At 46.5% G+C, this 26,964-nt stretch overlaps 1 protein-coding gene across 1 annotated transcript in view; it reads right to left on the bottom strand.

Annotated features, from left to right (window-relative positions):
• matk (megakaryocyte-associated tyrosine kinase) overlaps window positions 1-26,964 on the bottom strand; it is a 50,915-nt gene that overhangs the window by 8,984 nt on the left and 14,967 nt on the right. The window contains exons 3-11 of the mRNA XM_055658295.1: window positions 25,081-25,143; window positions 22,066-22,179; window positions 20,696-20,811; window positions 15,190-15,409; window positions 10,203-10,296; window positions 7,061-7,126; window positions 4,931-5,030; window positions 1,641-1,725; window positions 170-243 (exon numbers count right to left, since the gene is read on the bottom strand). Of these exons, the coding sequence (XP_055514270.1) occupies window positions 170-243; window positions 1,641-1,725; window positions 4,931-5,030; window positions 7,061-7,126; window positions 10,203-10,296; window positions 15,190-15,409; window positions 20,696-20,811; window positions 22,066-22,179; window positions 25,081-25,089 (878 nt within the window). The 5' untranslated portion in view covers window positions 25,090-25,143. The remainder of the gene's footprint in view (window positions 1-169; window positions 244-1,640; window positions 1,726-4,930; window positions 5,031-7,060; window positions 7,127-10,202; window positions 10,297-15,189; window positions 15,410-20,695; window positions 20,812-22,065; window positions 22,180-25,080; window positions 25,144-26,964) is intronic.

The following is a 26,964-nucleotide window of genomic DNA, read 5'->3' as shown; positions in this document are numbered from 1 at the left end:
GGGTGTGGGTGTGTGAGGGTTTTGTGTGGGTGTGTGGGGGGTGAGGGTGAGGGGATGTGTTGGGAGTTGGTGTTTATGGAACTGGACCTGCCCTGCACCAACTCTGCAGCAGAGGAGGGAAGGCAGTGCCGCTCGAGGATTGTGGATCGGAGTCGGATCTGGAACTCACAGCCCAAACTTGATCAGCTGTCTGGTTTTGATGACTGTTCTGCCTCTGGTCCTCAAGTAGTTGACAAGGTTCCCCTGGACAAAAGCAGAGGCAACAATGTTTAGAGGTGATGCAACGTATTGTTGTATTGTATTGTATTGTATTCAAATTTATTGTCATTGTCTCAATTTGAGACAACGAAATGAATTTCCCTTACAGGCAGTATCATTAAAAAAAAAATCATTAAAAAAAAAAGATAGATAAATAATAAATAAATAATAAAACATATTAAAAATAAAATTGAAATTGAATTTAAAAAATTAAAAAATAAAATTTAAAAAAAGCACAAACACAGAAAGTCCACGACACAACATAACATAAATGGCACCAAGGTGAGGAAGGCACCTAGTCCAACGTTCCCACTGCCCATTCAGTTCACTGCTCCTCCTGTGTGTATATCGCCTGTGTGTATATCGCCTGTGTGTATATCGCCTGTGTGTATATCGCCAAGTTGCCTTCTATTACAACATAGTCATTCAGCGTGGAAACAGGCCCTTCATCACAACTTGCCCACACCAACCAACATGTCCCATATATACTAGTCCCACCTGCCTGCATTTGGTCCATATCCCTCTCAACCTGTCCTATCCATGTACCTGTCCTAATGTTTCTGAAACATTGCGATAGACCCTGCCTCAACTCATGTTCATTAATTCCAGGAACAGAATTAGGCCCATCAAGTCTACTCCTCCAATGAATCATGGCTGATCTATCTTTCTCTTTCAACCCCATTCTCCTGCCTTCTCCCCATAACCCCTGCCACCCGCACTAATAAAAAAAACACTACCTCCTCCAGCAGCTCGTCCCATACACCCACCACACTTTGTGTAAAAATGATACCCCTCAGGTTCCTAAACAGTGAGATACAAAATGCTTCTCTGATGATGAAAATCCTTCGAGCTATGAATGTGAAATGAAAATGTAAGTGCTTTTTTATTTGTAAAAGACTGTGTGAACATTGCAGTTTAGGGGTTGGGTGGATGCAAGAAAAATATTCCCGATGTTGGGGGAGTCCACAACCAGGCGTCACAGTTTAAGAATAAGGGGTCGGCCATTTAGGACTGAGATGAGGAAAAATTCTTTCACCCAGAGAGTTGTGAATCTGTAGAATTCTCTGCCACAGAAGGCAGTGGAGGCCAATTCACTGGATGTTTTCAAGAGAGAGTTAGATTTAGGTTGCAGGGCTAACGGAACCAAGGGATATGGGGAGAAAGCAGGAACGGGGTACTGATTTTAGAGGATGAGCCATGATCATATTGAATGGAGGTGCTGGCTTGAAGGGCCGAATGGCCTACTCCTGCACATATTTTCTATGAGGTTTTTTTGGATGTTTTTTTTCTAAAATGCACCATTACACGGGGCCCAGTCACTACACTGATCGATGGTGGACAAAATAGGAAGCAAAGGAGAGAATAGATTACAGATTACATACCTTACTCATGAACTCAGTGACAATATACAGCCCCTTGTCCAGAATAACTCCCAGTAACTTCACCAGGTTCTTGTGCTGCAGTTTACTGTTTGAAAAGAAGCAAATGAGAGGGTCAGAACTTCCACTGTTGGCTCAGTTTGTTCTTTGTCAAGTTTGGGTTTGAGTTTAGTTTATTGTCACGTGTATCGAGGTACCGTGAAAAACCGTTTTGTTGCATGCTAACCAGTCAGCGTAAAGGCTATACATGATTACAATCGAGCCAATCACGGTGTACAGATATATGATAAAGGGAATAATGTTTAGTGCACGATAAAGTCAAGCAAAGTCCGATCAAAGATAGGCCGAGGGTCTCCAATGAGGTAGATAGTAGTTCAGGACCACTTTCTTGTTGGTGAGAGGATGGTTCAGTTGCCTGATAACAGCTGGGAAAAAACTGTCCCTGAATCTGGAGGTGTGCATTGGTTTTCACACTTCTGTACCTCTTGCCTGATGGGAGAGGGGAGAAGAGGGAGTGGCCGGGGTGAGACTGGTCCTTGATGATGCTGCTGGCCTTGCCGAGGCAGCGTGAGGTGTAGATGGAGTCAATGGAAGGGAGGTTGGCTTGTGTGATGGGCTGGGCTGCTACCATCACACAAACCAACCTCCCATCTGTTGACTCCATTCTGCCTCGGTCTCAGCTGGGTGTCAGGCAGACGGAAGAATATCCACATGGTGCCTGTTCCCATTCTTTACTTGATAATTCCATGCATCATGTACAAGATGGGATGGGAGAGAATTAAGGAACACTCCCAGGACCTGGTGACCCTCAGACTAGGATGTGGAGAGGATGTTTCCACTGGTGGGAAAGCCCAGGACTAGAAGTCACATCCTCAGAATTAAAGGGCGCTCTTTTAGAAAGGAGGTGAGGAGGAACTTCTTTAGGGATCGGGTGGTGAATCTGTGGAACTCATTGCCACAGAGGGCGGGGAGGCCAAGTCAGTGGATATTTTTACGGCAGAGATGGACAGATTCTTGATTAGAACGGGTGGCAAGGGGAGGAGGCAGGAAAATTGGATTAGGAGGCAGAGACCAGCCATGATTGAATGGCAGAGTAGACTCGATGGGCCGAATGGCCTAATTCTACTCCTATAAGTTGTGACTTGGTCGGACTTTACTGGTTTTAAATTGCACTAAACGTTATTCCCTTTATCCTGTATCTGTACATGATTACAAAAGGCTCGTCTGTAATCATGCATCATCTTTCCGCTGACTGGTTAGCACGCAACAGAAGCTTTTCACTGTACCTCGGTACACGGGACAATACTAACCTGACCTGCTTAGGGTGAACATTGGGGCTGCTGCTCCACCTAATGGCCACATCCAAAACTAAAACCCCACAGCACCATCCATGACTTTGATATTCAGCCTCTCATTAGATCTACTCCGCTTTGTACTTTTAATTCACACAGGAGAGTAAGTTTACCAAGCAAGAACCTGCCAATCTCAACTTTAAAAATACCCAGTGACTTGGCCTCCACAGCCGTCTGTGTCAATGAATTCCACAGATTCACCACCCTCTGACTAAAGAAATTCTTCCTCATCTCCATTCTAAAGATAGAGCCATAGAGCGTAGAAAAAGGCCCTTTGGCCCAACTTGCCCACACCGGCCAACATGTCCCATCTACACTAGTCCCACCTGCCTACTTTTGGTCCATAGCCCTCCAAACCTGTCCTATCCATGTACCTGAGTAACTGTTTATTAAACGTTGGGATAGTCCCAGCCTCAACTACCTCCTGTGGCAGCTCGTTCCATACACCCACCACCCTTTGTGTGAAAAAGTTACCCCTCAGATTCCTATTAAATCCTTTTCCCTTGAAGGGTTCACCTTGAACCAATGTCCTCTGGTCCTCGATTCCCCTACTCTGGGCAAAATATTCTGTGCATCTACCCGATCTATTCCTCTCATGATTTTATACACCTCTATAAGATCCCCCCTAATCCTCCTGCACTCCAAGTAATAGAGTCCCAGCCTGCTCAACCTCTCCCTATAGCTCACACCCTCTTGTCCAGAAAGGTGTATTGACATGATAGGACTCTCTGTGTCTCTCTCTGTGTCTCAATGTCTCTGTGACTCTGTGTGTCTGTGACCCTGTGACCCTGTGACCCTGTGACCCTGTGACCCTGTGACCCTGTGACCCTGTGCCCCTGTGACCCTGTGACTCTGTGACTCTGTGACCCTGTGACCCTCTGTGACCCTGTGACTCTGTGACTCTGTGCCCTGTCTCTGTGACCCTGTGACTCTGTGACTCTGTGACCCTGTGACCCTGTGACTCTGTGACCCTGTGACCCTGTGACCCTGTGACTGTGACCCTGTGACCCTGTGACCCTGTGACCCTGTGCCCCTGTGACCCTGTGACCCTGTGACCCTGTGACCCTGTGACCCTGTGCCCCTGTGACCCTGTGCCCCTGTGTCCCTGTGTGACCCTGTGACCCTGTGACTCTGTGACCCTGTGCCTCTGTGACTCTGTGACCCTGTGACTCTGTGACCCTGTGCCTCTGTGACCCTGTGCCTCTGTGACCCTGTGCCTCTGTGACCTGTGACCCTGTGCCTCTGTGACCCTGTGACCCTGTGACTCTGTGACTCTGTGACCCTGTGACCCTGTGACCCTGTGACCCTGTGACTGTGACCCTGTGACCCTGTGACCCTGTGAGTCTGTGTGACCCTGTGACCCTGTGACTCTGTGACCCTGTGCCTCTGTGACCCTGTGACCCTGTGTCTGTGTGACCCTGTGACTCTGTGACCCTGTGACCCTGTGACCCTGTGACCCTGTGACCCTGTGACCCTGTGACCCTGTGACAGCATGAATGAGCGCGCTGAGGAAGGGAGAGGGGGAACTTCGAGGAACATATTTTATTTTATTTTTATATTTAATTCTTTATTTCGAACAGAATAAAAGGTTTAAAAGCAAGTGTGAAACCGCAAACAAAAAACAAGTGTCACAAACAATATCTATAAATAAATGAAATCGTATGTGTCCAAAAAGGAGCAGGAAGAAGCCAAAGCTCATTAATTCCCACCCCTTATTCAACTGCTTATAATTATCTTATACAGATTTAGCAGCTATATGTACACCAGCAGCTATATGTACACCAAATTATTTACATTTATACACTAATCAAATATTTACAAAGCCATAAAGAAGAGAGAAAACCCCTCATATACTATACAGTATCTCTTAGTTATATATACAGCCCATCACCCTATAATCACCCTTCCCAATACAATCAGTATAACAAATATCCCACTTACGTCATGACAGACGTTTCCTCCAGGAAGGACTTAGCCATGACATCGCATTTGATGTTCTTCACAGCCACTTCCTCCCCGATGTACTCAGCTTGAAACACAGCTACAAGCAGACAAAGTGCAGGTCAGACATAAACCAACCCTTCCATTGACTCCATCTACACCTCACGCTGCCTCGGCAAGGCCAGCAGCATCAAAGGACCAGTCTCACCCCGGTCACTCCCTCTTCTCCCCTCTCCCATCGGGCAAGAGGTACAGAAGTGTGAAAACGAACGCACACCTCCAGATCATCATCATCATAATAATCACACTTTATTAGCCAAGTATGTTTTGCAACATACGAGGAATTTCATTTGCCATACAGTCATACCAATAAAAAGCAACAAGACACACAAAATACAGTTGTTCCTGCTATCTCCCCATATCCCTTGATTCCGTCAGCCCTAAGAGCTAAATCTAACTCTCTCTCGAAAACATCCAGTGAATTGGCCTCCACTGCCTTCCTGTAGCAGAGAATTCCACAGATTCACAACTCTCTGGGTGAAGAAGATTTTCCTCATCTCAGTCCTAAATGTCCGACCCCTTATTCTTACATTGTGACCCCTGGTTCTGGACTCCCCCAACATGGGGAGCATGTATTGAAGACTTTTGAGGACAAACATTTATCTGGAACTAGCTAGAACTGATGGTCTGCGCCCCAGATTATTCAAGGAGTAGATTTAGCTCTTGGGGCTAAAGAAGTCAAGGGATATGGGGAAAAAGCAGTAACGAGGTACAAATTTTAGATGATCAGCCAATTTTAGATGATCAGTCTTTACTTTGTGTACTAGTCATGTCTCTACTATTTATTTCATTCCCCTTACATGTTTTTCCTCTACTGCTAAATTTTTGTAAGGTGTCCTTGAGACTCTTGAAAGGCGCCCATAAATAAAATTTGTTATTATTATTATTATTATCATATTGAATGGTGGTGCTGGCTTGAAGGGCCGAATGGCCTACTCCTGCACCTATGTTTCTAGGAATGAGTTGCTCAGCCTGTGAGTAATCTCGTTCAGAATGAGGTGGCAACCAAGGGGAATGAAGATGTCAAGAAACAGCTGTGACAGGAGCTAATGAAGATGACTTTGCACTTCCTGAAGTCCAGTGTTAGACTTCCAAGTGTACATATTGTACAAGGATTCTCATGGAGAAGTCATATGGGGCAACATGGACAATGTGAAGATATGAAGCCTTGTGTCACAATGCTGCCGATCGCCTGCATGAAGTGGGGAAGAGGCGACACGCACACCCCCATCCACATTAACGGGACGGGAATCTGAAGGGGACCGGTCCAGGAGTGGATCCCGTGGATCAGGAAACTGAACGCTGCTTAGACACAAAATGCTGGAGAAACTCAGCGGGTGGCAGCATCTATGGAGAGAAGGAATGGGCGACGATTCGGGTCGAGAACCTTCTTCAGACCCAAAATGTCGCCCATTCCTTCCCTCCACAGATGCTGCCTGACCCGCTGAGTTACTCCAGCACTCTGTGAAACGTCACCTATCCATGTTCTCCACAGATGCTGCCTGACCCACTGAGTTATGGTGCAGCAGCATCTATGGAGCTAAGGAAATAGGCAAAGTTTCGGGCCGAAACCCTTCTGGAAATAGGCAATGTTTCGGGCCGAAACCCGGAAGGGTTTCGGCCCGAAACGTTGCCTATTTCCTTAGCTCCATAGATGCTGCCTGACCCGCTGAGTTACTCCAGCACTCTGTGAAACGTCACCTATCCATGTTCTTCACAGATGCTGCCTGACCCACTGAGTTACTCCAGCACTGTGAAACGTCACCTATCCATGTTCTTCACAGATGCTGCCTGACCATTCATTGGGGACAAAATTAGGAATGTCAAGGCAAGAACTTCAAGGAGCAGCAGCAATACAGCTGCCCACCCGCCCACTCCAGCAGACACTACCTGCCCCATTTATGGAGCTCTCTACATCCACCTCATCAGTCACTCAGCGCCCACCACCAGACCATTTGAAGTGAGGCACCCTCAACCCTGGGCCACTAGCTCAGACCGAGTGTGGAACACAGATACACAACCCACCCACGGAACACTCAATGAGCAGGAAGCAAATCATTCAACACTCACCTCCAAACTCCCCCTCGCCAATCTGATCTCCTAATATCAGCTGTTGAATATCCAGTAGCCATCCAGCTGTAAGAGTCAAGGAAAGACAAGAGCATCTATTTAAATGTGACAATGAAGCTGGACACGGAGCAAAGTCTCACCGGTCTGTGATTAGTTTACGTTCCAACAGGATTTGGGTTTACTGTGCAGTTTAGTTTACCTCACGCCCTATGGCCCATCGATTCCACGCTGACCAACGATCCCCGCACTAGGAAGACCATTGACAACCAATACTCAACTCAAACTACCAGCAAAAAGTAGTTGAGAGTTGAGAGATAGTTGGCTGGCATCTTGTACACATCCCATATTTTATTTAATTCCCATGTTTAGTCAATAATATTTTATTATTAATGTTCAATGTTTTATGTGTCATTCCTAACTGTCACTGTATGTTGTTGTCACTTGCGGGCAGAGCACCGAGGCAAATTCCTTGTATGTGAATAGTTGGCCAATAAACGTATTCATTCATTCTCTCTGTGAGGTCTCAGGAGTGGCGCTGGTTCCACTGGGGCAGATCTCTGGGCAGTAGTGTCTTGGCTAACCTGCCTTTGGCCCAGCACGTGGATGTGATCGTAAAGAAGAGGCCAGCACAGAAAGGTGCCACTCTCTGAGAAATGTAGAGAGATTTCGCAAGTCGCCCAATACTCAAACACACTTCTGTCAGAAGTAACCTGAACGACTGCTTGGTCACCTGGTCCGGCAACTCCAATATAACCATATAACCATATTACAGCACGGAAACAGGCCATCTCGGCCCTACAAGTCCGTGCCGAACAACTTTTTTTCCCCCTTAGTCCCACCTGCCTGCACTCATACCATAACCCTCCATTCCCTTCTCATCCATATGCCTATCCAATTTATTTTTAAATGATACCAATGAACCTGCCTCCACCACTTCCACTGGAAGCTCATTCCACACCGCTACCACTCTCTGAGTAAAGAAGTTCCCCTCATGTTACCCCTAAACTTCTGTCCCTTAATTCTGAAGTCATGTCCTCTTGCAGTCCTCTTGCATGTCCTCCAATATGCAGACGGCCACAGCCCTCCCCACCATCACAAACATCTAGCTTAGCTTAGACATACGCATGGAAACAGGCCATTCGGCCCACCGAGTCAATGCTGATCATCGGTCACCCGTACACTAGTTCTATGGACAGCACACGGTGGAGGCAATTTACAGAATTCTTGATTAGAACGATGTCGAGGGATATGGGGAGAAGGCAGGAAAATGGGATGAGGAGGCAGAGATCAGCCATGATTGAATGGAGGAGTGGACTTGATGGGCCGAATGGCCTCATTCTACTCCCATGATTTGTGAAATCGTGAACTTGTTAAGTCAACCAAACACACTGTGCCCATCACCCGCCTAGGGATAAACACCTGGGGAGCAGTTGATTCGTTCAACACCTGCCTCATGGTACGTTTCCTGTCACTATCTCTGTGATGAAGCAGATAATAGGAACAGAAAACAAAAGAGGTCTCACGCAACCCGCACGTGGTTAATGAATCTAGAAATAGCGCTGGTGGTTGGCGGGGGAGGGGGGGTTTCCCACACGGGCTGCAGCTTGTTCACCTGCACAGGAAACCATTGGCTGCGGCACCCAGCTCCAATTGGACAGGTTGATATTAAATCACAGTCAAGGCTATTGGTCATCTTGCAAATGGCCCCAGTGTTGGCATCACCCCACCGGCCCAGCAAAACGTGGCGGGATTGGATGGCAGAACTGGGCAGCGTGGGAGAGTTGCTGCCTCACAGCGCCGGAGACGCAAGTACGATCCTGACAGGTGGCGCTGTCTGGACGGAGTTTGCACGTTGTCCCGCTGACCGCGTGGGTTTTGTTCAGGTACTCCGGTTTTCTCCCACACTCCAAAAACCTGCAGGTTTGTAGGTTAATGGGCTTCTGTAAATTGTACCTCGTGTGTGTGTAGGATAGTACAGGTCTACAGGTGTACAGGTGAACGTTGGCAGGTGTGGACTCTGAGCCGCATGCTCAGTTTCTACACTGTACCTCTAACTCTAAATGAAACTAATATTTTGTTGTCCATTCATTATTGCTGGGTTAGTGTCGTGGAAATCTGTCCCTGACAACTACATGGGACAAGGTTCATGACTAGCAGGGCAGCAGTTTAAGAACCCTTGTCCCCCAGGCTGGTAATATCAAAGACCAGAGGGGCAATGCTTAAAGGACATGTGCGGAGATGTTGATTCTTGTCCAAGAGGGTGGAGGGTGCCTGGAACGCGTTGCCAGGGGTGGGGCTGGAGGCAGATACAACAGTGGCATTTAAGAGGCTTTAAGAGACCTCACTAGCTCTCTCTCGAAAGACCGAGACGTGAACAATCTTTCCTTGACCCCAGAGTGAGAGCAGAGCACCTGGAGCAGAGGGGAAATGGTGGGAAAGGTGGAGAGGGAATGAAACAGAGAAAGAGGAGCTGGGTCTTACAGTGGACTCACCACCCTTGTGTAACGTTGACGGTGTATCCCCACTACACTCCATCCAGTCACTCATTCACTTAAAGCATTTGAGTTCACATCTTGCAGGTCAACATTGACCAGGGACATGAATTGAGATGAGTTTTGTTTTACCCTTTTTAACTAAAGTTGTTTTAATTAAATTTGAAAAAACAAAATACCTTGCAATTCCTAAAACTTTTCATCCATAAACGCAGTCTCCAGCCTCCCGATATAGTAGATTTATTAGTTTAGTTTATTTAGTGTAGTTTAGTTTAGAGATACAGAGTGGAAACAGGCCATTCAGCCCGACGAGTCTGTGCCAACCAATGATCACACACTAACACCACCCGACACACTATGGACAATTTACAGAAGCCAATTAACCTACAGGTCTTTGGAGTGTGGGAGGAAACCGGAGCACCCGGAGGAAACCCACGAGGTCGCGGGGAGAACGTGCAAACTCCGTATAGACAGCACACGTAGTCAGGATCGTACCCAAGGCTCAGGCACTGCGCCACCGTGCCGCACTTAACCTCTATAATGTTTGAGGACCAAAGATGTAGTTTATTACAGACGAAACATGAGGCTTGTATAAACGCGCCAGCACCGTGCACAGTATTACAGCACCTTGTTCCCTTCCACTTGTTTACCTTTAGAGAACTCCTCTGCCGCTGACTTGGTGCCCTCCTTTAGTTTGGGTTTCGTTAGCCGGGTGATAAGCCCGCACGCATCTTTCATGTAATACTAAATGAAATAAAATGAACCAACAAAACAACAAAAGGTTAAACTAGGGTTACACAAAAAGGCTGGAAAAACTCAGCGGGTGCAGCAGCATCTATGGAGCGAAGGAAATAGGCAACGTTTCGGGCCGAAACCTTCTGGAAATAGGCAACGTTTCGGGCCGAAACCCGAAAAACGTTGCCTATTTCCTTCACTCCATAGATGCTGCTGCACCCGCTGAGTTTCTCCAGCCTTTTTGTTTAACCTTCGATTCTCCAGCATCTGCAGTTCCTTCTTAAATAAAAGGTTAAACTATTTGGTTGCTTGCCGCTTGAGGAGATAGCTACCCACCCGCCTAGTGAAGAGGGACAGTCACACGCTGCAGTGTAGCTGTGGAGAACATTGGTTGTGCAAACAACACTGGTGTCATGACAAACTTTGTGATGACCTGTTCCTACACACATCTGCACCATACTCCAGGTGAGACCACACCTGAGGTAATGTGTGCAGTTCTGGCCCCCTAATTTGAGGAAGGACATTCTTACTATTGAGGGAGTGCAGCGTAGGTTCATGAGGAAGAGGATTTCTTGGAATGTATGCGGGATAGTTATCTAAATCAACATGTAGAGGAACCAACGAGAGAGCAGGCTATTTTAGACTGGGTATTGAGTAATGAGGAAGGGTTAGTTAGCAATCTTGTTGTACGTGCCCCCTTGGGCAAGAGTGACCATAATATGGTTGAGTTCTTCATTAGGATGGAGAGTGACATTGTTAATTAAGAAACAATGGTTCTGAACTTAAAGAAAGGTAACTTTGAGGGTATGAGACGTGAATTGGCCAAGATTGACTGGCAATTAATTCTAAAAGGGTTGACGGTGGATATGCAATGGAAGACATTTAAAGACTGCATGGATGAACTACAAAAATTGTTCATCCCAGTTTGGCAAAAGAATAAATCAGGGAAGGTAGTACATCCATGGATAACAAGGGAAATCAGGGATAGTATCAAAGCGAAGGATGATGCGTACAAATTAGCCAGAAAAAGCAGCATACCGGAGGACTGGAAGAAATTCAAAGACCAGCAGAGGAGGACAAAGGGCTTAATTAGGAAAGGAAAAATAGATTATGAAAGAAAACTGGCAGGGAACATAAAAACTGACTGCAAAAGTTTTTATAGATATGTGAAAGGAAAGAGATTAGTTAAAACAAATGTAGGTCCCTTGCAGTCAGAAACAGGGGAGTTGATCATGGGGAACAAGGATATGGCGGACCAATTGAATAACTACTTTGGTTCCGTCTTCACTAAGGAAGACATAAATAATTTGCCGGAAATAGCAGGGGACCGCGGGTCAAAGGAGTTGGAGGAATTGAGTGAAATCCAGGTTAGCCGGGAAGTGGTGTTGGGTAAATTGAATGGATTAAAGGCCGATAAATCCCCAGGGCCAGATAGGCTGCATCCCAGAGTACTTAAGGAAGTAGCTCCAGAAATAGTGGATGCATTAGTAATAATCTTTCAAAACTCTTTAGATTCTGGAGTAGTTCCTGAAGATTGGCGGGTAGCAAACGTAACCCCACTTTTTAAGAAGGGAGGGAGAGAGAAAATGGGGAATTACAGACCAGTTAGTCTAACATCGGTAGTGGGGAAACTGCTACAGTTATTAAAGATGGGATAGCAGCACATTTGGAAAGTGGTGAAATCATTGGACAAAGTCAGCATGGATTTACGAAAGGTAAATCATGTCTGACGAATCTTATAGAATTTTTCGAGGATGTAACTAGTAGCGTGGATAGGGGAGAACCAGTGGATGTGGTGTATCTGGACTTCCAGAAGGCTTTCGACAAGGTCCCACATAAGAAATTAGTATACAAACTTAAAGCACATGGCATTGGGGGTTCAGTATTGATGTGGATAGAGAACTGGCTGGCAAACAGGAAGCAAAGAGTAGGAGTAAACGGGTCCTTTTCACAATGGCAGGCAGTGACTAGTGGGGTACCCCAAAGCTCAGTACTGGGACCCCAGCTATTTACAATATATATTAATGATCTGGATGAGGGAATTGAAGGCAATATCTCCATGTTTGCGGATGACACTAAGCTGGGGGGCAGTGTTAGCTGTGAGGAGGATGCTAGGAGACTGCAGGGTGACTTGGATAGGCTGGGTGAGTGGGCAAATGTTTGGCAGATGCAGTATAATGTGGATAAATGTGAGGTTATCCATTTTGGTGGCAAAAACAGGAAAGCAGACTATTATCTAAATGGTGGCCGATTGGGAAAGGGGGAGATGCAGCGAGACCTGGGTGTCATGGTACACCAGTCATTGAAGGTAGGCATGCAGGTGCAGCAGGCAGTAAAGAAAGCGAATGGTATGTTAGCTTTCATTGCAAAAGGATTTGAGTATAGGAGCAGAGAGGTTCTACTGCAGTTGTACAGGGTCTTGGTGAGACCACATCTGGAGTATTGCGTACAGTTTTGGTCTCCAAATCTGAGGAAGGACATTATTGCCATAGAGGGAGTGCAGAGACGGTTCACCAGACTGATTCCTGGGATGTCAGGACTGTCTTATGAAGAAAGACTGGATAGACTTGGTTTATACTCTCTAGAATTTAGAAGATTGAGAGGGGATCTTATAGAAACTTACAAAATTCTTAAGGGGTTGGACAGGCTAGATGCAGGAAGATTGTTCCCGATGTTAGGGAAGTCCAGGACAAGGGGTCACAGTTAAGGATAAAGGGGAAATCCTTTAAAACCGAGATGAGAAGAACTTTTTTCACGCAGAGAGTGGTGAATCTCTGGAACTCTCTGCCACAGAGGGTAGTTGAGGCCAGTTCATTGGCTATATTTAAGAGGGAGTTAGATGTGGCCCTTGTGGCTAAGGGGATCAGGGGGTATGGAGAGAAGGCAGGTACGGGATACTGAGTTGGATGATCAGCCATGATCATATTGAATGGCGGTGCAGGCTCGAAGGGCCGAATGGCCTACTCCTGCACCTAATTTCTATGTTTCTATGTTTCTATAAGGTTAATTCCCGGGATGGCGGGACTGTCATATGCTGAGGGAATAGAGCAGCTGGGCTTGTACACTCTGGAGTTTAGAAGGATGAGAGGGAATCTATTTGAAACATAAAAGGTTGTTAAGGGTTTGGACACGCTAGAGGCAGGAAACATGTTCCCGATGTTGGGGGAGTCCAGAACCAGGGGCCACAGTTTAAGAATAAGGGGTAAGCCATTTAGAACAGAGACGAGGAAACACTTTTTCTCACAGAGAGTTGTGAGTCTGTGGAATTCTCTGCCTCAGAGGGCGGTGGAGGCAGGTTCTCTGGATGCTTTCAAGAGAGAGCTAGATAGGGCTCTTAAAAATAGCGGAGTCAGGGGATATGGGGAGAAGGCAGGAACGGGGTACTGATTGGGGATGATCAGCCATGATCATATTGAATGGCGGTACTGGCTCGAAGGGCCGAATGGCCTACTCCTGCACCTATTGTCTATTGCCACCAGTGAAGGATCCCAAACATGAAATGTTAACCCAGCTTCTCTCCAACCAATACATAGCAACCTGCTGACTGCTGCTGCGGCTTTTGTTCTTATTGAAGACGGCTGCTTATTTGCAAATTTAGCAAGTAAAACATCTTGCTCAATATTTCTCACGCACAAACTTCATTATTTCTGTATACCAGCTCTAAAAGACAATTTCACTTCCCTTTTCACATCCCACTAACCCCGAGACACCGTGTTTAAGAAAGAACTACAGATGCTCGAAAAATCGAAGGTAGACAAAAATGTTGGAGAAACTCAGCGGATGAGGCAGCATCGATGGAGAGAAGGAATAGGCAACATTTTGGGGCGAGACCCTTTGCTCCATAGATGCTGCCTCACCCGCTGAGTTTCTCCAGCATCTTTGTGTCCACACCCTGCTCTTTTTATAGCTTCTGTATTTCAACTATTTTTAAACTTCCCCTATCTTACTTGCTTAACAATGTTTCACAAAGATACTTCCCAACACCCACACTCTGATCCGAGTAATATTTCCATTACACTCTGTGTGACAAAATTAAACTGGTTAAGTCCGGGGGCAGGAGTTGATTGCATGGTATTTATATCTGTGTTGGCTCGAATGGCCTAGTCCTGCACCTATTGTCTATTGTCTATTGTCAGCCAACACCTATGATTAGGTGACGCTAACATTCTAATTATAGAGAGTGCCCACTGGCATCTCCCACAATCACTTTAGTTTAGTTTAGAGATACAGCACGGAAACAGGCCCTTCGGCCCACCGAGTCCGTGCCGACCAGCGATCCCCACACACTAACACTATCCTACACACACTAGGGACAATTGTACACTTAAAATTACAGCGTAGGTTCACAAGGGACGGCGGGACTATCATATGCCGGGGGAATGGAGCGGCTGGGCTTGTGTACTCTGGAATTTAGAAGGATGAGAGGGAATCTAATGGAAACATATAAGATTATTAAGGGTTTGGACACGCTAGAGGCAGGAAACATGTTCCTGATGTTGGGCGAGACCAGAACCAGGGGCCACAGTTTAAGAATAAGGGGTAAGCCATTTAGAACGGAGACGGGGAAACACGTTTTCTCACAGAGAGTTGTGAGGCTGTGGAATTCTCTGCCTCAGAGGGCGATGGAGGCCAGTTCTGTGGATACTTTCAAGAGAGAGCTAGATAGGGCTCTTAAAGATAGCGGAGTCAGGGGGATATGGGGAGAAGGCAGGAACGGGGTACTGATTGGGGATGATCTGCCATGATCACATGGAATGGCGGTGCTGGCTCGAAGGGCCGAATGGCCTACTCCTGCACCTGTTGTCTATTGTCTATTGACCTTATGATATCCTGCTATTCACACTCTTGCATTGTGTAAAACTGGAAGTAAAGGTAGCACGAACAGTCATTCGCTGACCTTACCTCGATGAGTTCAATCAGGTTGTAAAAATAGTTGTCTTCATCGATGGTGAGTTTATTATTTTGATAAATAACGCGGTAGTGACTGACTTCCTCGTTCGAGCTGACACACAGCACATAGTCTCCGGGATGGCGAATGGACTCTCGAACGAGGAAGAGTCCATCCTCCGGAGGGTGGAGCACCAGGACTGCCTCTTCACCACTGATCTTCCCATGGAACCACCTTAGACAAGGAAGAACACACATACGTGAGCAAGAAGTCCATGTCTTTTGACCCACGGAGTTACTGCGGCAATCTGTCTTTCCGCTGACTGGATGGCACGCCACAAAAGCATTTCACTGTACCTCGGTACACGTGACAATAGAACTGTTAATGGTGTTCTACACAAGAGAAATGTCTTGCTTGTTCTATCGTAACGTTTAAGAAACATTTAGACAGGTACATGGATAGGACAGGTATGGAGGGATATGGGACAAACGCGGGCAGGTGGGACTAGTGTAGATGGGGCATGTCGGCCGGTTTGGGCAACTTGGGCCGAAGGGCCTGTTTCTGTGCTGTCTCACTATCACTCTGCATTTCCTTGTGAATCTAAATGTTACATTCAGATTGGAGCGGTTTTATTGCCTTTATTATTTTAAGAAACTGAATTACTTTAAGAAACTTAGCATTGTAGCAATTAGCATGTCAAACGTCAGGTCAACTCCCACAATGAAGTTGCTCTAAAGGCAAGTGTATTCATATTCTACTCCACAGTGGCGCAGCGGGTAGAGCTGCTGTCTCACAGCGCCAGGGACCCGGGTTCAATTCTGACTACGGGTGCTGTCTGTACGGAGTTTGCACGTTCTCCCCTTGACCTGCGTGGGTTTTCTCCAAGATCTTCGGTTTCCTCCCACACTCCAAAGACGTACAGGTTTGTAGGTTAATTGGCTTGGTAAAATGGTAAATTATCCCTAGTGTGTGTAGGATGGTGTCAGTTTTCAGGGATCGCTGGTCGGCGCGGACTCGGTGGGCCGAGTGGCCTGTTTCCGCGCTGTATCTCTACATTATAAACCAAAAGAGACACGAGTATGTCATATGAGGCAGCGACTTCTGTAGATCCTTTCGATGGTGGAGGGTCAGTACTGTGATGGACCTTCGATGGTGGGAGGTCAGTAGGCATGATGGCGTTACAAGTTACACCTCGGTGTGTTACAATTCCAACTGCCCAGTGAAAAGTGGACAGGGGTGAGAGTGAGATTGTGGAGGGGCTGGGAGAATGCACACTCCGTGATAGGTGCAGGGAATGTCGAGGAATTGGACTCATGAATCACAGAGAGAACTCACTTGTCTCGCTGTGAATGGCCAGTTCTTTGAAAGACCCGTCTATTCTCACGCCCTTCACTGTAAAGCCCCAGTCCCACTGTACGAGGTAATTCAAGAGTTCTCCCGAGTTTAAAAAAAAAAAATCGAACTCGTGGTAAGTACGCAGGATGTACGTAGCGGGTACGTCGGAGCTCGGGGCGTATCTTAACGGCTCGTAACGCTAACGGCAGGTACCCGGGAAACGCGGTAAATTCGTGACGATTTTTCAACAGTGTGAAAAATGTCCACGAGAGCCCCGAGTGCCTAGGAACGGCCATTACAATCATTCTCCGAGTTGGAGTCAGGGGAAACTCGGGAGAACTCTAGAATTACCTCGCACAGTGGGACAGGGGCATAACAACACAAACGTTATGTCCGAAACAATCACCTCCACCTCATTGGTGATCCTCGGACTATCTTTGATCGGACTTTACTGCCAATTTCCCTTATCATTTTATCTGTACATTGTAAATGCATCGCTTGTCTTTCTGCTGACTGGATAGCCCGCAACAAAAGCTTTACACTTCACCTCTGTACACGTGACAACAAATAAAACTAAATTCCCTCGTGTTTATTGGCGGCCCAATAATAACACACATTCATGATAAAGTCCAAGTTTATTCCATCATATACACTGGAGCATTTCAACAGCCAGTTGCTGCTTGTATCTGGCTTTCTAACTAGTGCCCTAGCGAGCGAGACAGAGAGAGAGTCTTTGTGTGGAACCGTAATACCATGTAAAGGGTGGCATGCACATATGTGTGGTGAAGGCTATAAAGATGAATTAATGGGGGCTAATCTACATCCTTCTTCTTAAAGAAGCAAAAGCAGATATAGTGGTTAGTGGAGTTAATATAAAACACCAATACAGGGTGGGGCATTTATTATTTTACTGCATGTGAGACTAAACAGGTCATGGACCGTTCAGGTACAGCAAGTACATTTCCCAATTAACGGGCTTGGCTTGCAGACACGACCTGCACGTGTACGATAATAACCTCCAGCAGACACCTCAACTTTCAAACTAGAGGTCTCAGTTCAGTTTAGTTTAGTTTAGAGATACAGATTTCAACAATTAAAATTAAAATTTAAATTGAAGGATAATCAATATTTTAAATATATACAGGTATGTGACTTTATGAAGAAATATACACATAGATTTCAAACTATATCTTTAGATCCTTTAGAAGAAGCAATGAATATTAAGGCTGATTCACAAAAATTAATATCATACTTTTATACTAATATATTAAATAGAGAATCACCCTCAACAGAAGCATTAAGGGAAGATTGGGAACATGATAAAGATCTCAAAGGATAGATGGGAAAAGTATTTGATGAATACACATAACTGTTCTATTAATGCAAGACATAATTTAATCAATTCAAATTATTACATAGACTATAGTATTCAAAAACTAGGTTGAATAAATTTTACCCAAACGTCTCTCCCAGATGCGATAAATGTTTGTTTCAAAACACTAATATAACACATTCATTTGTAGGATGTACAAAGTTGAATAAATTTTGGAGTGATATATTTGATATATTTACAAAGCTTTTCAAATCAAGAATAGAACCCAAAACGGAATGGATTATATTTGGAATAATAGGAGAAGATACCAATTTAAATAAAGATCAAAATGTTTTTTTTAATTATGGGTTAATAATTGGAAAGAAATTGATACTTAAATTTTGGAAAAATACAGCCACACCAACTGTTAAAATGTGGATTAGGAATATGATGGACATAGCACGCCTTGAAGAAATGAGACTCCGACTAATAGATAAATATGACCAATTCTTAAGGAGTTGGTCTCCTTTCATCGACTTTTTGGAATGATGTGATGCAGCGGTACCGTAAAGATATTCCAGGACGATCACTGGTTGGCACGGGCTTAGTGGGCCGAAGGGCCTGTTTCAGCACTGTATCTCGAAAGTCTAAAGTACTTCCTTAATATCTGTTGCATCTTGTTCTTTCTCCAGCTGTGATTACAGATTTCCACGCATGTTTCTCTCGCCTGACTTCATCTGGCCAAGGCTGAATAGGTAACAGGAAGCACCTTGGTGCCCTGAGCTACCAGTAGAAATGTTTCTGCTTGTGTAAGTCAAACTGTAACTCAGTGGGTCAGGCAGCATTTCTGGACAAAGAGGATGGGTGCCATTTCGGGTCGAGACCCTTCTAGTTTTGGTCTAAAGAATGGTCTCGACCCAACGCATCACTCGAAGGAAAGGACACAGTTGAGAAAAGCCAAGGGAAAATTCAACTGGAAAGTGAAACATATGATCAAAATAAGTCTGAAGAAGGGTCTTGAAAAAACGTCACCTATCCATGTTCTCCACAGATGCTGGGTCTTGAGTTACTCCAGCAAAACGTCACCTATCCATGTTCTCCACAGATGCTGCCTGACCCGCTGAGTTACTCCAGCACTCTGTGAAACGTCACCTATCCATGTTCTCCCACAGATGCAACTGAGTTATGGTGCAGCAGCAGTTATGGAGCAAAGGAAATAGGCAACATTTCGGGCCAAAACCCTTCTGGAAATAGGCAACGTTTCGGGCCGAAACCCGGAAGGGTTTCGGCCCGAAACGTTGCCTATTTCCTTAGCTCCATAGATGCTGCCAGACCCGCTGAGTTACTCCAGCACTCTGTGAAACGTCACCTATCCATGTTCTCCATAGATGCTGCCTGACCCGCTGAGTTACTCCAGCACTTTGTGTCTATCTTCCCAGTGTATATTCTTTGGGGACTGGGATCGTGGGATCAATGCATCTGAGGTTTAGTTTAGTTTAGTTCAGTTTGATTTAGTTCCGTTTATTGTCAGTGAAAAGCTTTTGTTGCGTGCAAAACCAGTCAGTGGAAAGACAAGACATGATTATAAATAATCAAGTCATTCACAGTGTGCAGAAACAACAATGTTTCGTGCAAGATAAACCCAGCAAAGTCCGATCAAGTGGATCTCTGCGTGCTGGTTCCACAAGTGGATCTGCAATCACTTGTTAAAGCCCTGCTCCACAGTTCATTCCAAGAGCTCTCCTGAGTTTGCCCTGATTCGAACTCGGAGATTTACAGTGATGGTCACACGTCGGTACTCGGGGCTCTCGTGGACATTTTTCAACATGTTGAAAAATCTTCCCGAGTCTTCCCGAGTACCTGCTGTTAGTGTTACGAGCCGCTAAGAGACGTCCCCGAGCTCCGACGTACCCGCTACGTTCATTCTCCGTGCTTACCACGAATTTGATTTTTTTTCGGGAGAGTTCTTAAATGAACTCGCATCATGGGACAGGGCCATTACAATCTATTGACTCCATCTGCACCTCACGCTGCCTCGGCAAGACCAGCAGCATCATCAAGGACCAGGCGCACCCTGGCCACTCCCTCTTCTCCCCTCTTCATGAAGCACGAGGTACAGAAGTGTGAAAACGCACACCTCCAGATTCAAGGACAGTTTCTTCCCAGCTGTTATCAAGCAACTGAATGATCCTACCACAACCAGAGAGCAGTGCTGAACTACTATCTACCTCTTTGGTGACCCTTGGACTGTTCTTGATCAGTGATAGACACAAAAAGTTGGAGTAACTCAGTGGGACTGGCAGCATTTCTGGAGAGAAGGAATGGGTGACCCTTCTTTACACTCATATCTCTCATCGAACTTTGCTGGCTTTACCTTGCACTAAACCTTATTCCCTTATCATGTATCTGCACACTGTGAAGGGATCGATTGTAATCATGTATTGTCTTTCCGCTGACTGGTTATCACGCAACAACAAGTTTTTCACTGTACCTCGGTACACGTTACGATAAACTAAACTGAACTAGTGGCACGGTGGCACAGCAGTAGAGTTGCTGCCTGACAGCGCCGGAGACCCGGGTTCGATCCTGACCACGGGTGCTGTCTGAACGGAGTTTGTACATTCTCCGCGTGACCTGCGTGGGCTTTCACCGGTTTCCAAAGACGCACAGCTTTGTAGGTTAATTAGAAATGTAAACTTGTCCCTAGTGTACGTAGGATAGCGTTAGTGCGCGGGGACCCCTGGTCGATCCACAGTTTCCGCACTGCATAACTAAACTAAACTAAACGGACCTTTACCCAGTTGGAGGTCTCTCCTGAATCCCGCCACTGTTTAAGCCGCCATGTCTGAGCTAGTAACTGGAACAGTACTCACGGCATGAGGCTGATGTTGGGGTCTACACGAATGGCCTCCCGCTCTCGTAATTTGCTTCTGGATACTAGCCCTTCCTCCTGGGTCTTGTTATTCTTTGCCCTGTACAAACCTTTGTTCTGGTTCAAATAAATAGGATGCAGTCAGTTAACGGGTGAAATTAGACATCGCACAACTACATCTTTCATTAGTCCATTCAGCCTATCGAGTACACACCGCCATTCAATCATGGCTGATCTCTCTCTCCCTCTCAACACCATTCTCCTGCCTTCTCCCCATAACCCCTGACACCCGCATCTATCAATTATCTGTCAATCTCCACCTTAAAAATACCCAATGACTTGGCCTCCACAGATTCCACAGATTCACCACCCTCTGGCTAAAGAAATTCCTCTTCATCTCTTTTCTAAAGGTACGTCCTTTAATTCTGAGGCTGTGACCTCTAGTTCTAGACTCGCCCTTCACTGGAAATATCCTCTCCACATCCACTCTATATAAGCCTTTCAAATTTAAGTTTATAAAACTTACTAGACTGTGGTCCCAGCATCACATGGGAGGGCTGGTCCCCCAATGCAATATTCCACCTCTCCACCAATTCCAATATTGGTGGCCAGTGGTGGGGGGGCTTTCTGGAGCGCTAGTATGGGTGTTGAGGGCTGAAGGGACTGGTTTCCAGAAGGATAGTATGGACATTGTGGGCTGAATGGATTCTTGGGCTGGCGGCTCAGTCACTCATCCTGCTGTGCTGGCAGCTCACTCACTCATGGCTGGTGGGCTGGCTGTTGACACGGCTATTCCTTGAAATTCCATTTCAAGCAGGGTGCAAGGCCACTAAAGACAGCAAGGCCAATAAAGATAGCGAGTCGTGACCTCTCCCTCCTCCATCTTGCAGAGAATGTGCCACGCCCACACTTCTGGGTTTTATAGTTCCTCCCCCCCACTAGAAGGGGCGTGGCCTTCATGACATGATTGACAGGAGAGAGAATCTCAACATTTTTTAAACACTAATAACTTTTATTTTTCATCGATGGGAAAAATCCTCTTGTCCTGCGCAGCGGAGGGGGACTCTGAGTAAGATGGCCAAAAATCACGGCCGTAAGTGGCAGCATTTTTCTAAAGTCAATATACAGAACACCAGGAAGTGGTCAAGATCAGACTTTTAGTAATATAGATAAAGGCTGATATATTTAGAGTTGTCTCATCTCTGGTTATGAAAGCGAAGGGAAGATTAACTGAGGATCCTGACTGTGGAGGCCAATGATTAACTCTAGATTCTCTTTCCAGCATTTTCTGTTTCTTTCTCAGAACTCCATCATCTGCGGTAATTAGTGCAGGACTCGCGTAAGGATGTTTCTTGGCCAACACGTACTTACATTAACGACTTCTATAATGGTCAGGATGTCCCCTTTGTGAAACGGGAGCTCATCTTTCTTTGAGCATTTACAATCACATTTGGCCACACATTGGGTTCCACGGTCCCAGCCTTTCTGCAGAAATAAACAAAAAAGGATTTTAAATATTAGAATTAGTTGCCGTATCAAAGAGCAACGATGAACAACAGTCGCTCATCCCGACTGGTTTCTGAGATGCTGATTGAGGAAGAACTCACATCGAAGACCAGGACGTCACATTTCAACATTTACCGTGATGTGGAGATATCTGAGAATTCCAGCTCCGCAAGAAAGGTCACCCATCTCCTGCAACACTGTGTCCATAAGGTCATGAGTTATAGGAGCAGAATAAGGCCAATTGGCCCATCAAGTCCACTCTGCCATTCAATCATGGCTGATCTATCTTTCCCTCTCTGCCTTCTCCCCATAACCCCTGACATCCGTACTAATCAAGAATCTATCTATCTCTGCCTTAAGAATATCCACTGACTTGTGGCCTCCACAGCTGTATGTGGCAAAGAATCCCACAGATTCACCACCCTCTGACTAAAGAAATCCTTGAAGGAACGTCCTTTAATTCCGAGGCTGTGTCCTCTGGTCCTAGACTCTCCCACTAGTGAAAACATCCTCTCCACATCCACTCTATCCAAGCCTTTCACTATTCGGTAATTTTCAATGAGGTCCCCCCTCATTCTTCTAAACTGCAGTGAGTACAGGCCCAGTGCCAACAAGTGCTCACCATATGTTAACCCACTCATCCCTGGGACCATGTAATAAATCTGCCCCAGTCTCACGCTCTACTTGTTTTGCAGAACAAACTCCGCACCCGGGCATCTGCTGCGATGCTTCCTGCAGCTGCCAAGTCTGCAACCACTTAGCACTGAGGTTAAAGCCTGGCTGACCAGAGGTTCCTCCAACACTATACACCCCGGCAGGAATTGACAATGTTCGAGAGATGCCGGGCTGTGGTGGGGAGAAGGGTGGGTGGGATGGAGGAGGGTGGTCCTGGTGGCCAGTGATGGTGGTGGGGGGAGGGGGCAAAGGAAGATGGTGCAGGGAGGGAGGGAGGTGGAGGTCGGAGGATTGAGTTGAGTTGAGTTTATTGTCACGTGTATGTTGCGTGCTAACCAGTCAGCAGAAAGACAATACATGATTACAATCGATCCCTTTACAGTGTACAGATACATGATAAAGAGATAACATGAATAACCTTTAGTGCAAGATAGAGTCCAGATAAGTTCGATCAAAGATAGTTAGAGAGTCTCCAATGAGGTAGATAGGTCAGAATGATGGTGCAACGAATAAGCTCGGAGCTCTGAGCTGCAAAACACTATATTATTATTGCACCATATTTGTTATTCATTGAACTTTATTTTTCTCTTTCCCCGTTATGTATAATGTTTACATATTCTGTTGTGCTGCAACAAGTGAGGATTTATTTCATTGTCCCATCCGGGACATATCACAATAACACACTCTTGACTTGACTCTTGAAGATGGTGCAAGGGGAGAGATGGTGTGAGGAGAAATGAGGCAATAGGCAATAGGTGCAGGAGTAGAGGCCATTCGGCCCTTCGAGCCAGCACCGTCATTCACTGTAATCATCCACAATCAGTACCCCTGTTCCTGCCTTCTCCCCATATCCCCTGACTCCGCTATCTTTAAGAGCCCTATCTAGCTCTCTCTTGAAAGCATCCAGAGAACCGGCCTCCACCGCCCTCTGAGGCAGAGAATTCCACAGACTCACAACTCTCTGTGAGAAAAAGTGTTTCCTCGTCTCCGTTCTAAATGGCTTACCCCTTATTCTTAAACTGTGGCCCCTGGTTCTGGACTCCCCCAACATCGGGAACATTGTTTCCTGCCTCTAGTGTGTCCAAGCCCTTAACAATCTTATTTGTTTCAATGAGATGCCTTCTCATCCTTCTAAACTCCAGAGTGTACAAGCCCAGGCACTCCATTCTATCAGCATATGACAGTCCCAGCATCCCGGGGCAGAGAGAGGTAGAAGTTGGAGGGAAGGAGATAGTGGAGAGGGGAAGATTGTGGGGCAGAGGGTGGTAGGAAGGGACGAGGGGAGGAGAGAGGGGGGGTTGAACGGTGGGATTTTTCTGATAGTTCATTGGGGAGATGTGGATCAACCATGTTAACCTCTGTCAATAGAGCCATCACCACATATATTATGCATGATACACATTCCACCATGTAATCCAGCCCGGGATTTGGAATGCAGATACTGAGAACAGCCTGCTGGTCCCTGAGCTCGGCTGAGATGAGTCTGTGAGATGATGCAATGGGTGCAACAGTGTGTATTATTCTCTCTGCATAGATTTTAATAAATGATTTGTGGTTAACGTAATACTTTGTAATGGTTTGATTACAAGACAGGAGAAGTTAAGGGCCGGTCCCACGAGCAGGCGACCTGCATGCGCCAAGCGACCAAACTGGAAGCGGGGGCCGCGCGGAGGTCGAGTGAGTGACGTGAAGTTCGAGCGAAGTCCGTGGGAAGTTCGCGCGTGACGTACAGCGTGAAGACGCTGCGCGTGCCTGTCGAGGCGGCTGCGGGCCGGCAGGCCGTTGCCGTGTGGAATTTTTGAACACGGTCAGTTTTTCAGAGCCCGCCCCGCGCGCGATGTCAGGACCAGCTCCGCACAACTCCATACGGCTCCGGCGATCGAAGTGGGACCGGCCCCGCGAGGCCGTACGGCTCAAGCGACCACGTTAGGTCGCGCTCGTGGGACAGGCCCTTTAAATAAACATTATACAAATGTGTGCTGGATATTACTGCAGTCCAGTCCCACTTTGTATATTTGTGGACACTTGTATCTATCTGGAGAAAAGACTTATTGCCGCAGAGTTCCGGCTGAGAGTCTGACTTTAACCCAACTTTTCACATGTACGTACTGCACATTCATGCCAAATGCTTCATCTCAGTTGCGATCATGGGTTTATTGAGTTGTTTGACGACAGGGGCGTTGCAGAACCCAAACTGTCACTCACCATCGACATATCAGGCCTCCCCTCTCCTCATCGACACTCACCACGCTCTGAAGGTCGATCACCCTGAGTGAGACAATGGGAATATAAACACAGGAAATGTACATAGATTTATAACTCGCACGTGTCAACTTTGAGAAAGAACTGCAGATGCTGGTAAAATCGAAGGTAGACACGAAATGCTGGAGAAACTCAGCGGGACAGGCAGCATCGATGGAGCGAAGGAATAGGCGACGTTTCGGGTCGAGAAACTCAGCGCTGTCTGCGGAGGGCGCTCAGCATCGCCAAGGACTGCTCTCACCCCAACCATGGACTGTTTACCCTCCTACCATCCGGGAGGCGCTACAGGTCTCTCCGTTGCCGGACCAGCAGGTCGAGGAACAGCTTCTTTCCGGCGGCTGTCACTCTACTCAACAACGTACATCGGTGACTGCCAATCACCACCCCCCCGACACTTATTATTTTTTTTAATTCAAATCGTTTGCTATGTCGCTCTTCAAGGGAGATGCTAAATGCATTTTGTTGTCTCTGTACTGTACACTGACAATGACAATTAAATTGAATCTGAATCTGAATCTGAATCTGAATCAGCGGGTGAGGCAGCATCTATGGAGCGAAGGAATAGGCAACGTTTCGAGTCGAGACCCGGAAGGGTCTCGACCCGAAACGTCGCCTATTCCTTCGCTCCACAGATGCTGCCTCACCCGCTGAGTTTCTCCAGCATTTTTATCCACCTTTGACTTTGGTACTGTTATTCTACGATATAACAACATCCACCGCAGCTTGAGTCCCCACCCGGGTCACTCTTCCCCTCCACTGTTGCGACACTCACTTTTCCTCTAAGAGTTGCCGCTGGTATTCCTCAAACTCGTCCCTGGTCATGCCAGCGACGTTCCGGGTCGTACGGGCTTGTAAGTTAATTGGCTTCGTTAGAATTGTAAATTGTCTCTAGTGTGTGAGTAGGATAGTGCCAGTGATCGCGGGTCAGCACGGAATCGATGGGCCGAAGGGCCTGTTTCCACGCTGTATCTCTGAAATAAACTAAACTAAAGGAGACTTGCAGCCCAGTCGAACAGGAGTATTAGATTATTGCAGTAGGTGTTTGCAGTCTAGGCCACTGCATACTTCCTGTGTGTGTCTGCCGTGCTCCCTGATCTGTCGTGTAGTTTGACCTCTGCTACAAATGTGCGCCTTTAGTGGTCTGAGAAACGAATACAGGAGTTTTCAACAGATCTTTATTCACAAGTTTGATATCGAGTATACAGGTTGTTCACACACGTCTGCCCACAATGGTGGTCAGCGCTGAACTAACGCACGCAGGGGAAAAAACACGGGAAACAAGTGACTGCGGGTTCGATATCTGCGGGCGCTAGCAGGCGCCGTTACACGCTCACAACGGCACTCAATACTGGGGGCAAATGGACAGCAGTAACTCGAAACTAAGCGTGCTACAGCTCGCATCCTGGGGATGGTTAAATAACATCCTTTCTTCTCAGCCAGTGAGAGAAACACACATTTCTTCAGGAGCCTTCCAGAACAAGGAAAGTGGAGGAACTTGGATCAATTGTACTGGATGGGAGTGTTTTGGTCAACTCCCATCTCCATGAGTTTAGGCTTTAGAGGCACAACGCGGGAACAGGCCATTCGAGTCCGCAGTGTCCAGCGATTGCCCCATGTACCAGCACTATCCTACACACTGTGATCAATTTTGGGGAAGTCAATGAACCTAAAAACCTACACGCCTTTGGAATGTGGGAGGAAACCGAAGCACCCGGAGACAACCCACGCAGTCACGGGGAGAGCGTTCAAACTCCGTACAGACAGCGCCCGTAGTCAGGGTCGAACCCGGGTCTCTGGCGCTGTGAGGCAGCAACTCTACCGCTGCGC

This window comes from Leucoraja erinacea, chromosome 29, assembly GCF_028641065.1.
Source record: "Leucoraja erinacea ecotype New England chromosome 29, Leri_hhj_1, whole genome shotgun sequence".
Lineage (NCBI taxonomy): Eukaryota > Metazoa > Chordata > Chondrichthyes > Rajiformes > Rajidae > Leucoraja > Leucoraja erinaceus.
Note: the sequence above shows the minus strand (reverse complement) of the source record. Positions and strands in the feature narration are given on the sequence as shown.